Raw genomic sequence first — 12798 nt, 5'->3', positions numbered from 1 at the left:
GGGAGCGGGGTGTTTGTGCGTTGGTGTGTGTAGGGGTGAGGCGGGCACCTTACAGAATGACTCGCTCCAGGAGAATCTGTAAGTACCACAGTCGAGTCCTCTGGGGGCGCGCTAGCTCTTGGATGGGACGGCGGGGACGGTTGGCGTTTCTAAAGAAGCAAAAGTCTACTAGTGAGGGGGAAGCCCCCGAGCTGTCACGAAGGAGCGCTTTTAAGGCTCACTCCACAAGCCTGTAACGTGGAGATGCTGAACATCATCGTATTGTCTACTTACGATGCGGTCATCCTAAAAACGGGTCTCGGGCTCATTACGATTCTGAGGAACTTCCTCCAGGATGACGGCACTGACCTCCAAAGGTCAGAGATGCGTGAGGGCTGTCTCCCCACAGCTCTCCGCGTGCCGAGCTCTGAGAGGTGAGCCACGACCGAGCCCTCGCTCTGCGCACCGTTCAGGAAAACATTTTTCTCTGCGCCGTCAAGTTTACAGGTCGTTCTTTTAAGTGAAGAGATTCTGACACACACTCAAATGAGGGCCCTTGGCAAACAGCCCAATCGAAGTCATTAAAAAAACCCCCATAAAACGAATCCAGTCGTACAACAGATACACATGTAACGACCGTGGGAGGCATATTTCAAAACTTAAGTAGGTTGCGCCGGGCCCTGCGGGAGTTAAAAATTGGGCAGACCCAGTTGTACCAAGTTACATCAGCCCGTGGTCCCCTCTGTCCATCAGGGATCTTATTAGCAACGGTGTCCGGCGTGTTGCTGGGCGGGGTAAGTCCAAATCGACGCCCAGTTCCATGCTGACGATCCTCCTGATGTTCCCAGACATCCCTCTGATCGGAATGCAAACTGCTGAGTTTTCTCTGGGCTTGCACACTTTCGGGAAAAACCGAGCCATTTCCTCGGGCTTTGTGAACGCTGCGGGAGAGCTGGCCTTGGCTGCGGGGTCAGCGTCAAGCATCTGTGTGAGCCCGGGCGGGCTGTACAACCTCGCTGGGCTCCGGGGCCTTTACACGAGGTGAAGATACAGTTCTGTTCCAAGAGAAGTTTCAGATTCTTTTTTGTTTGTGGGCAGCACATGGCCCCCATTTCGGCTTTCCCTAGCTCACTAGAGTGTTCACCCCTCATGTACAAACATCATCTTCAGTCTTTGCGATTGGTTTGTAAATACTCAGCAAATGTTCTTGGCTATCTGGTATGTGCCAGACGGCGTGCCAAACCTCAGACACAGCGCTGCTGGGCACCAGCATGGACACCGGCCCATCACAGCATCACGGGGATAGATGGATGACGAAGTGCAAGCCCACGACCAGACAGAACAGTCCCCAGTGTGATCAGTTAGATGAGGACTCTAAGGGGGCTGTCATGGAAAGGATGGGGGTGGCCAGGGAAGGCCAGTCTGAGCGGCCACAGGACAGAAAGACAACGAGTGGACAGACAGCAGAGGGAACAGTGTCCAGGGGGCGGCCCCTCCCGGGACTGTCGGGGGGCAGCAGGGCTGGAGCTCACTGGGCACAGGGAAGACTGGAGAAGCAACTAGTTAGGGTGTGAGCATCACCATGTTGATGTGGGCACGTCGCGTTAGGTGGGCACAGGCCCGGCTGACGTTCCCAGGCACGCGGGGAAAGCCAGGCCTCGGCCCGGCTGCAGGACGTGTGTTCATATAGCTGGGCGACCCTGGGAAAGAGCCCGTTAGGAGCAGACGGTGGTGGGGGAGACACAAGGGAGTGGAGTGTCCGAAGCCAGCGAGGACAGGGTGTCTCGAGGGAGGGAGGGGTCCTCTGGACCCCGAACTGCTGAGAAGCTGAGTAGGACAAAGACCCAGGCCATGTCCGCGTGGCGGCCATCAGGGGCCCCGGGGTGGGGAGGAGGGAGGCGAGCAGACAGGGCCGACGCCGGGCGGTTGCGATGTGTGTGCTGGAGGCTAAGGACTCTCCCCGGTGAGGTCCCAGTGTGGGCACGGTGGCGAGAGCCTTGAGCAGAGAGCAGAGGGCAGAGTCGTGGAGTAGGGGCCGAGCTCGCCGGGGCGGCGTCCGCCGTCTGGGCTTCCGGCACCGCGCACAGGCGCCCGGGGCCGTGATTTTCCTCGGGAGATTCCAGCTGCCTGGTGACGCGCGGAGGGCAGGATGGAGGCTTTGTCCGCAGGGTCTGAGGGAGGCGAGGCCCTGAAGAGGGGCCACGGGGACAGGGAAGTGACGTTGGCAAGGGGCCGCCTGGGAGTGAGGGGAGCAGTTTTGGGGCCTCGGTGTGGCTGAAGAGGGTGCAGCATGAGGGAGCTGGCGGGAAGCGGCCAGGCAGGGGCAGGGGAGGTGACTGAGCAGAGCCAACAAGGCCACGTGTGGCCTTAGCAGCAGGGGCTGCAGGCACAGAGGGCATGATCTATTAGCAGGCGGGGCCCCCGAGTCTCTGAGAAGTGACCTAGAAGTCACCCAAGAGCAGGGTGGAGAGGAAGGCCGCATGGGGGGTGGGGGGCAGAGGATTGGCTGGCAAACAGGACGTGGACAGCGAGGGCCGTCGCCCAGCCCTCGGCCGCAGGGGCCGCAGGGAAGCGGTGTCTTGGGGGCTGTGCTGGTGTCAGTCAGCGGGGAGGCGAGGGCTGGAGCCGACAGATTAGCGGGACCTCAGGTTCACCCCCAGCAAGGGCACCGCAAACCCGGCCCCAGCAGAGCCGTGTGGAGGTGGAGCCGGCTCCTTCGCCATCCCACGGCCAGGAGGAGAGGTCTCCGCTCCCGCAGACGGGGCGCCCAGCGGCGGACGCCGATCTGTCTCTCTGTTCCCCTGTCACAGACGTTACATGCCTCTCGCTGAACACAGGGGTCTCGTTCATGGTGGCCGTGTCCACGTCCACGGACCAGAAAGGGTGTGGTGCGAGGCAGTGTGTGCGTGTCAGGAGCACACGTGTAGCCACACGCACGTGTCTTTTACATGGGCACGGAGCGGAGGGCAGGGAGAGGGAGGAGACGGGGTGTGGGGCGCGAAGCTCAGGGAGGACCCCAGGGCCCTGCAGGTCTCCACGAGAGTCGAGGACTCGAAATTCATTGCTTACAGCGCAGCCTGACGCCCAAGCCACGGTCCCCCCCAGACGGTCCCCGGACGCTTCGTGTCCGTGTGTGCATATAAGAGGAACATGGCCAGACATCATGTGAATCGAAGCGTGACATGCCGCCTGCCTGACCACACGGGGTGACGGGGGCGCCTTGCTGTCACTTCCAGGCAGAGGTCTCTTCGAGGGTTTTCACTTTGCGGTTTCTCTCTGAGTTGTCACGGTCTTGCCGTGCAGCTTACGACCTTCACGGCACAGTGCTCGTATCGAAAATACTTCTGTGCCGCGTGCTGGTTTTGACATTGATTTTCTTTGTGTAAGTTTCATGACACCCAGCAATTGGTGTTATTTTCCCTCTGCCTGAAACATCAAGGCACGAGGAAGAGAAGCTGAAGGAGGTTTATGTTCTTTCAGCTTTTACACTTGACAACAAGTGTTCATGGCATCGAGGTTGCGACGCAGAGGCCCCCTGACCAGATTCGGGTTGCTTCTTTAATTATCTGAGCAACGGCTTCATTCTGGCCTCCACCCCCAAGCTATAGATTTATGGCAAAAAAGAGCATCCCACTTTTTTAGTGACAACATGAGAAACAGGTGGCGACCAAGACTAAATTTGTTTTTGTGCCTCGATTTTGTAAAAAGTCCTGAGTGGGCGGGGGGTGGGCGGGGAGCCTGATCTGCCATCCCGCAGGGGAGGACACAGCTGTAACTTGTGTGCGTGCGTGCGTGCATGCGTGTGTGCATGTGTGTGTGCGTGTGCATGTGTGCGTGCATGTGTGCATTGCGCATGTGTGTGTACACATGTGTGCATGCGTGCGTGCGTGCGGTGACAAGCTCCCCGGGGCTCCCACTGGCTCCTCCTTAGCCGGAGCGGGCGGGAACGCTCTCTGAGTGGAGCAGGCTGTGTAGAGTCATAGCTGAATGATCGCTAAGACTGTTCCACTCACCTTATAACATTGCTACCTACAGTCATCGAAGTCAACAAGAGGGACATAGCTTTCCTGGTGGATGGCTCATCTGCACTGGGACCGGCCAACTTCAATGCCATCCGCGACTTCATCGCCAAAGTCATCCAGAGGCTGGAAATCGGGCAGGACCTCATCCAGGTGTCCGTGGCTCAGTACGCGGACAGTGTGAAGCCCGAGTTTTATTTCAACACCCACTCCACCAAGAGGGACGTTGTGGCCGCCGTGCGGAGGATGAGGCTCCTGGAGGGCCCGGCCCTGCTCACGGGCGCCGCTCTGGACTTTGCTCGCAACAACCTGTTCACTAGCGGGGCCGGCTACCGGGCCGCCGAGGGCGTCCCCAAGGTCCTGGTGCTGATTACAGGCGGTAAGTCCCTAGACGCAGTCAGCCAGCCCGCCCAGGAGCTGAAGAAGAACAACATCTTGTGCTTCGCCGTTGGGAACAAGGACGCCGACCAGGCGGAGCTGGAGGAGATGGCCTTCGACACCTCCCTGGTCTTCACCCCCTCCCCCGCTGAGTTCCGGGCTGCCCCTCTGCAGGGTCTGCTGCCCAGTTTGCTGGCGCCGCTCAAGACCCTGTCTGGAATCACTGAAGGTATGGGGCGGGGGGAGGGCGTCGGACACATGGCGGGGGGTTCTCCAGGTGGAGGCTCTGAGGATCAAAAGCGAGTAGATAGGAGTGAGGGCAGCAGACGAGATTTATTCCAGGTTCCCGTGCGCCCTGAGCTGGGAATGGCATGACCGTAGGTGCCCTAGGAAACAATGGCATGTCTGTGGATGTCATGTAAGAAGCGTGCGGCTGCGGCTTCAAACGTGGCAAACCAAAGAGCTGCAGGGCTTAGAGCAGAGGATCAGGGGCCGCCTGCCTTTGAAGCTTCTAGCCAAGGAGGTCACTTCTCAGGCCTTATCCCTCACCAGGCCCCGGTGCCCTGTTTCCACTGGCGATGCCCGTCCGGCCTTCCCCTCCCCCACCATAGCTTGGCTCTTGCTCTCCTGAGCTGACAGCCCACGTCTAAGCGGCCTGAACGGGGCCGGCGTCCACGTCAGCGCTCTGCCCTCTCTGTCTTCACGGGAAGACACAGGGCACGGCTGGGCGCGAAGACAAAGCCCCAGTGTTTCTCCAAGCCCGCATTTACTGTGGCTACCCGTGGAAAGTCATTTTTAAAAACGTTTCAACAGGCTATGAGCCTTGTGAATTGAATTAGTACAATTCGTCATCCTTAATGAAGATGAGCATCGTGGAATAAAGCTTTCTGCCTCACGAAGTTTAGCACTGGGAGGCTAGTACACGGCTGTGCTGCTCAAACGCCTGCTTTCCCTGGGCTCTGTGGCCCTGTCCCTGTCCCTGTCCCTGTCCCTGTCCGTGTCTCTGTCTCTCTGTGTCTCTCATTTAGTAGCTGTTAGGTTTAAATTTTACTGGGACACCAGGAAAGACATGGGAAATAATTTTTTCGGAAGGCATGAGCTCAGTGTGTTCGGGAAAACCCTCTAGCATGAGAATTATACTTTTGATTCTTCGCACGTGTAGCCTGAGCCCAGCATAGGCATAGATTCTGCCTTTTAACGTGTCTCCGTGCTTTTGTGATCCCCTCTGGAGGAATTCCCACGGGCACCTTGTTGCATTACCGCCTGGCGATACTGTGACACCCCATTAGGAGAAGGGTACGGTGCGGAATGACAAAGGGGAGGCCCTAGGAGCACCTCGAGATGAGAACAGCCTGGTTTTATCCATTCATTTTAGCCCTGCGGGGAGTGACGTTCTCGAGTTAACTTGGGCCAATACTTGTCACCCGCCCGTCGGTGGCGATCTCTCCGTAACGGCCGAGGTGGACCCCTGAGGACCCGGCCTCACGCGTGGAGGGCTGGCTGGAGCCGGGGTCGCAGGGCACGGCCCCCTCGCAGCGCCCACGTCCCGGAAAGGACGTTCCGCTCCCGGGGTCCCGATCACTTTGTGTGGGTCACACGTGTTCTGGCTTTGGCGCTGTGTCTCCGCGAGCCGACCTGGTTCCGTGAGCTTGGCTGTCCACGCGCCCACAGACACCAGCCACCGCCGGAGGAAAATATGCAGCCGCTGCCATATTTTGCGAGACGGACGTGCTTTGCCGCGCTGGCGCCCTCTGTGCTCTGCGTGTCGGCGTGCGTGTGCGTGCGCGTGTCGCGGGCACGCGTGGCGGAGCCCGCCGCGGGTGTGTGTGTCTCACTGTGTTTCCTGTGCTTCACTGCAGTTCACGTAAACAAAAGGGATCTCATCTTCCTTTTGGATGGATCGTTCAACGTCGGAAAGACTAATTTCCCCTACGTGCGGGACTTTGTCACGAACGTAGTTAACGGCCTCGATGTGGGAAGCGACGGCATCCGTGTCGGTTTAGTACAATTTAGCGACACTCCCGTCACGGAGTTCTCCCTAGACACATACCAGACAAAGTCAGATTTGCTTGCGCACCTGAGACAGCTGCAGCCCAAGGGGGGGTCAGGCCGGAACACCGGCTCGGCCCTGCGCTATGTCCACGCCAACCACTTCACCGAGGCCGGCGGCAGCCGGATCCGGGAGCACGTCCCGCAGCTCCTGCTCCTGCTCACGGCCGGCCAGTCCGACGACTCCTATTTGCAAGCCGCCAACGCGCTAGCCCGCGAGGGTGTCCTCACCTTCTGCGTAGGTGCGAACCAGGCGAATAGGGCCGAGCTTGAGCAGATCGCTTTTAACCCGAGCCTGGTGTATCTCATGGACGATTTCAGCTCCCTGCCAGCTTTGCCTCAGCAGCTGATTCAGCCCCTGACCACATATGTTAGTGGCGGTGTGGAGGAGGTGTCCCTCGCCCAGCCAGGTAAAGCTCCCCGCTTGCGCCGGCTCCCTCTCCTCCCCGCCCGCCCTGGCGGCAGGCGGCTCCATCGCGACTCCAGAGCCTGGTGAACGGCAGACGGATGAGCGAGCGGCTCCCTCTGGTGAAGGGTTTGGAGCGGGGGCCTGTTACGCCGTACCGGCAAGTTTACAGTCTCTGTCTAAAGGGCACCCGTCAATGAAGGCAGGTCTAGAGAATCCAGCTTACATTCCTCGCATCCTATCCCACCCTTTATTCGGAAGCCCCCCCACCAACACCCCCAATGCCCGTGAAGGCTCTGGAGTGCAAATCCAGGGAGCGAGAGCAGGACGGGTCCCCTTTCATACACGAGCGCATTGGGACCTTTTAAAAATCACAGTTATGTTCTTTATGCGATATAATTTTTTTACATTCAGAATCTGCTGTATTGAGAAAATGATTTGTTATAAACCCAACGAAGGTCGCACCTTCACGTGATGGTGAAATGGGTTCCAAAAGAGGTCCGCGCCGATTTACCACCACAAACCAGTGTGCTGGTTAGAGAGATAATCATCACACAGATGGGCGGCAAGACCGAGACGGCGGAAACCTGATCAGATTCATTCTAAGGAGTGTTTGAACTGACGATGATGTTCATGTGACATGTTCCGGCCCCTTGCGGGCTGTCCTGCTTTTTCTATTGTCTGAATAGAGTAAATTAAAGCACTGCCAGGGAGCCTGACCCACACGGTGACAACGGGCACTGTTTGGGGTCCTAACCCGTAGCCTCGACTTGATGAAAGGTCATCCGGTTAGAGCGGATACGTGTCGATTCAGTTATCTTTGGTTGATTAACCCATTCCGGCCTTTGTCACTAGAGACAGGTCAATCTTTAAGCGAAAAGACCACACGTTCAATACTTTATAACAACTTGAAAACGCTGTCTGTTCTCCTAGACCGATTGCCACCTGATGTAAGAACGGGTGTCTCGCGTTGTTGACAAAGCACAATGCCAGACTGGGGACCCATCTAGTTGTCCTAGTCCTTTGCAAATAGGCGCTGCCTTGAAATGGACATTTTAGTGACACCTGGTGTCTTCCCTGGCTGGGCAGCGGTCATCAGACGAGTCGCCCGAGCTCCATTACCAAATGCTCGCGGTGCTGGGTGGGAGTCGGTTTGGTGACTGTCGTGTTCTTGTCCCTCACTGTGTCCCAACCTCCTTTCTTTGTAGAAACCAAGCGAGACATTCTGTTCCTCTTTGACGGCTCCGCCAATCTCGTGGGCCAGTTCCCCGCCGTCCGCGACTTTCTCTACAAGGTTATCGATGAGCTCAATGTGAAGCCGGACGGGACCCAGATCGCGGTGGCTCAGTACAGTGACGATGTCCGGGTGGAGTCCCGTTTTGATGAGCACCAGAACAAACCCGAAATCCTGAACCTCGTGAAGAGAATGAAGATCAAAACCGGCAAACCTCTCAACCTGGGCTATGCGCTGGACTACGCACAGAGACACATTTTCGCGAAGTCCGCCGGGAGCCGGATCGAGGACGGGGTGCCTCAGTTCCTGGTGCTGCTGGTGGCGGGAAGGTCGTCTGATCACGTGGAAGGGCCCGCGCTCAACCTGAAGCAGAGTTCCGTGGTGCCTTTCGTGTTACAGGCCAAGAACGCAGACCCTGCCGAGTTAGAGCTCATCGTGCTGTCCCCCGCCTTCATCCTGGCTGCGGAGTCGCTTCCCAAGATCGGAGAGCTTCAACCTCAGATCGTGAATCTCTTAAAAGTGGTGCAAAATGGGGCGCCGACACCAGGTATGGCATAAAAATTTTGGTGGCGGGAATTCCGCAGTCCGGTTCTCCGGTGCGTGAGTGGACGGGGGGCTGCTGGTCCAGGTCCTTAGGCTGAGCCCTCCTTGGGTTTCCAGGGAAGATGGATAATAGGACCAATGAGATGCGAGTTTTCTTTCCCCACTTTGACTTTCTCACGGCTCCCTAGGGCCAAGCAGGGGAATCAGGGCGATTCTTTGTAAGGATATTAAAATATTGCACAATAAGACACGTTATAAAGACAGACATAATAGTGCTTAAACATCCTTTTAAGAAACACGAGTTTTACTACATGCATAATAAAAGCCACATGACATGGTTCCATTGTAGCTAAAACAGCCTTATCTCCATAGTCCCCCGGCATCGTATTTTAAGTGGGTGTCGCTGTGTACCCTTCACTACGTCCGTGAAGAATCTACAGCGTGACGAGAAGGAGACACAGTCCCACCGTAAATGCCTAACTGCTTGTCTGCGTGACTGTGGCTTTGTGTTTAACCACTTTCCCTTTGCCGATAAAAAATGCAGTGAAAAGAGTCATCAGTTTCATGTATAATCGAAAACTGAGAATCCAGAGTTTCTACACTGAGCCAGTACGCTGCCGGTGGGGGACGGTAACCCAGACATCTGAGTTATGTTTTTTCCCGCTGATCCGCTGGGACTCACCGCCAATCATCGGAGGCCCCCACCTGCAAAACGCTAGCAGCGATGCAGGCTCCGCCTTCCGTGTCCCTCTACCCCCCACCGTCTTTTCTCGTGTTCACCCTTGAGTGCTAACAAAGCTGCTCACGCGCTGAACAGTTCTAAAACGGAAGGTCTAGCTGCCTGTGTCGGTGTATCTGTTCCCTATGGCCGCGTAACAAGTCGCCACGCATCGAGGGGCTTACCGCAAAAGCCACCTGATGCGAGAACGGGTGTCTCGCGTTGTTGACGAAGCACAATGCCCGACTGGGGACCCGCCCAGTTGTCCGAGTCCTTTGCAAATATACACTACTTTGAAATGGACATTTTAGTGTCATTTGGTGTCACTAACAAAGGAATTCATTATCTTACCGTCTGTCTGGAGGTCTGAAATCCAAAACCGGGCGTCGGCGGGCCTGCGTCCCTCCCGCAGCTTCCGGCGGGCCCTCCACCTCTCGGCCTGTGGTCCCGGTCCTGGACCCCCCACCCCGCTCCGCTGTTCCTTCTCTCTCTCCTGATCTCTACTTCCATCCTCGTACCTTCTCCCCCTAGCTCTGATCCTCTTGTCTCCCTCCTATAAGGACACCCCCAAAGTCAAGTTCTGGAGGTTCTGAATTAGTCATCTTTGTGGGGCCGTTATTCAGCCCGCCGTACGGGTAGGAAATTGCCCGTCTCACGTCCCGTGTGTCATCCGGGCTGTCTTCCTCCCAGTTTCAGGTGACAAGGACGTGGTGTTCCTCCTCGATGGCTCTGACGGTGTCAGGACCAGCTTCCCTCTGTTGAAAGAGTTCGTGCAGAGGCTGGTGGAGAGCCTGGACGTGGGCCCAGACCGGGTCCGTGTGGCCGTGGTGCAGTACAGCGACCGGACCAGGCCCGAGTTCTACCTGAATTCGTACATAGACCAGCAGGATGTGGTCAGCGCCATACGCAGACTGACCCTGCTGGGCGGGCCGACCCCCAACACCGGGGCCGCCCTGGACTTCGTCCTGAGGAACATCCTGGTTAGCTCCGCTGGAAGCAGGTTGGCAGATGGCGTCCCCCAGCTCCTGATCGTCCTCACGGCCGACAGGTCCGGGGACGACGTGAGGGGCCCCTCGGTGGCCCTGAAGAGGCAAGGGGCCGTGGCCCTCGGCATCGGCATCGGGAGCGCTGACGTCGCGGAGATGCAGACCATCTCCTTCATCCCGGACTTCGCCGTGGCTGTCCCCACGTTCCGGCAGCTGGGGGACATCCAGCAGGACATCTCCCAGAGAGTGATCCGGCTCAGCCGCGAAGAGCTGAGCAAGCTGCAGCCGGTCGTGTACCCTCTGCCGGGCCCAGGTAAGGAGGGGGCTTCTCGGGTCTTTGTTCTTTGAAGCATCTGGGCTTCTCGTCCGGATGGTGGGCTGTGAAGTCTCCCCAATTTCGTCTCCTCTGCCGTATGGAGCGAAAAGCAGAATTATGTGAAGAATTAGGAGCCACGTGTGTTTGGTTTCAGGGGCCAGATGTGACAGAGGCTTGGGGAGATGCCTGGATTCAATTTGCCTCACTGGTCTGGAAGACGGGCATGTGCCTGGCTTAGAGTGTAGACCCCCTAACTCTGCGGGAGGGCTTTTGTAAGATCTCCGAAGGGCGGGCCACCTAACCGACGCCACCGGTGAAGTTCCAAGCTGCCCGGGGCAGGTCCTGCCGGCAACCTTCCGTGATCAGGGAGAAAGCCTGACCCCAGGCGCCGGGTCCAGCGGGAGCGTAGTCTTTGAAGTGCTGGTGTCGCCAGAACCAACGTGCGAAGGTCGCTTCCGGCGTTGCGTGGTGCTGAGAAGCCAGCGTCCTAACCGGCGGGAAGGCCACCTGGCTCTGTGGCCGTGTCTTACTCTGCATCCTCATCCCTGGTCCGCTCTTTCTAGGCTTGGCTGCGATAAGCTGAAAAAACCGTGGGGGCCTGGCGTCCGAGAAGGAAGGGGGCTGAGATACGGCCATTCCTCCCAAAACTACCCACCAGGGGCTCGCCCTCCCCGGGCCCCGGGCGGGGAGGGTCGCGGTGCTGAGCAGGCAGCCGTGTCTTGCTCCCTGTGGCTTCATCCTACGGAATTCCACCCGCAGCCTGTGGCATGGAGTGGGGCGAAGGAAGGGAGGCCGTGAAGGTCGGACGCAGGACCTTCGGGGTGAGGGGAGGGGAGGGTGACTGACATGGAGGGTGACTGAAGGCGTTGGCTTGTCCTCGCTGGTGTCCAGGACAGACCGCAGCACGGGCCACAGGCCGCAGGCTCGTCATCAAATAGATTTGGGAAACAATCAGATGAACAGATGAAAGCGGTTGTTCCCCCCCCAACATGTTTGATGGTTTAGCTTAGTAATCGCTGTGCTCTGTGCGTCTCAACACAGCAAGGAAGCGCAGCGCCCTGAAACCTGACCGCGGGGGTCCTTTTGCATGACGCGTCTCGAGCGTGTTCCCAAGAACGCACTTTGGAGCTCACCTCGAGTGCAGGCTTTCCATGACGACGTGTTTCCATGACAACGCGATTCCCAGTCCGCCCGTGCTCCCACCCTTCGAGACGACGGCTTCCTCCCCGGCCTGCCCGCCCCCCACTCTCCTCCTCAGCTGACTCAGAGGGAGATCTGCTTCCCGCCTCACTGAGGACATGCCAGTAAATTGGAAAAGGGCGTCGGGAAGCAGGACGTGGTGTCTCCCAGCATCGGCGTCCATGCCTCCTGTGCCGGGGGCGACCGTCTCTGCTGCCCGGGGCACCTGCTCCTCTCCTACCCAAGGGCGCCATCTGCGATTCTTGTCTCTCTGGCAACATCAGTTCCGCTAAGGACAGGAAGGACGCTGTGCCTCACGATACAGATGCGCCGCTTCCTCTCTCTCTCGGACTCTCCCTCCATGCCCTGCTTCCCCACCTAGCACGCCCCAGTCCCCTTTAAAGAGAGTCACGTCCACTCTCTGCAGCTCCGCTCTGAACCAGCCCGCTGTGCCCTTCACTCACCTCGCCCCACACGACGCGCTCCGCCCAGGCCCCTCCATCCGGCGAAACCAACGGTCAGCTCTCAGGCGCCACCGTGCCTGACCTACGAGCAGCGTCTGTCGCAGTTCAGACCCCGCTTTGTCTGGACGTGACTCTTGCGTATCTAGTCTCTGCCTCCTTCAGGGTGACCCTTCCTTGTCCTTGTTGGTTCCTCCTCTTCTCCCTGCCTCGTAACCACTGAAATGCCAGCACTCACTCCTGGGACTAGTATTTTGATGGAAACAGTCAGAATTAGGATACTTTGCCCATCGGGTGGTGATTCCGTGACGAACCAGGAGGTGGTTTGTTAATATAGGAGTCGGGTGCCAGCGAAGGTGAAACTGTGACATTGTGTGATTTGCAGGGGCTGGCGGCAAGAAGGACGTGGTCTTTCTCATCGACGGGTCGCAGAGAGCTGGCCCCGAGTTCCAGTACATCCGCGCCCTCATCGAGAAGCTGGTAGACTCCCTGGACGTGGGCTTCGACACGACCCGCGTGGCGGTCATCCA

The 12798-nt window shown here is 58.0% G+C and overlaps 1 protein-coding gene across 1 annotated transcript in view; it reads left to right on the top strand.

Annotated features, from left to right (window-relative positions):
* Window positions 1-12798, top strand: part of COL6A3 (collagen type VI alpha 3 chain) — an 81404-nt gene that overhangs the window by 22262 nt on the left and 46344 nt on the right. The window contains 6 exon segments of the mRNA XM_025045424.1: window positions 4015-4605; window positions 6236-6835; window positions 8040-8612; window positions 10017-10625; window positions 12654-12795; window positions 12797-12798. The exon segment at window positions 12797-12798 is cut by the window's right edge and continues 450 nt beyond it. Coding sequence (XP_024901192.1) covers window positions 4015-4605; window positions 6236-6835; window positions 8040-8612; window positions 10017-10625; window positions 12654-12795; window positions 12797-12798 — 2517 coding nt within the window.

Source organism: Pteropus alecto, unplaced genomic scaffold (genome assembly GCF_000325575.1).
Source record: "Pteropus alecto unplaced genomic scaffold, ASM32557v1 scaffold143, whole genome shotgun sequence".
In the NCBI taxonomy this organism is placed as follows: domain Eukaryota; kingdom Metazoa; phylum Chordata; class Mammalia; order Chiroptera; family Pteropodidae; genus Pteropus; species Pteropus alecto.
Note: the sequence above shows the minus strand (reverse complement) of the source record. Positions and strands in the feature narration are given on the sequence as shown.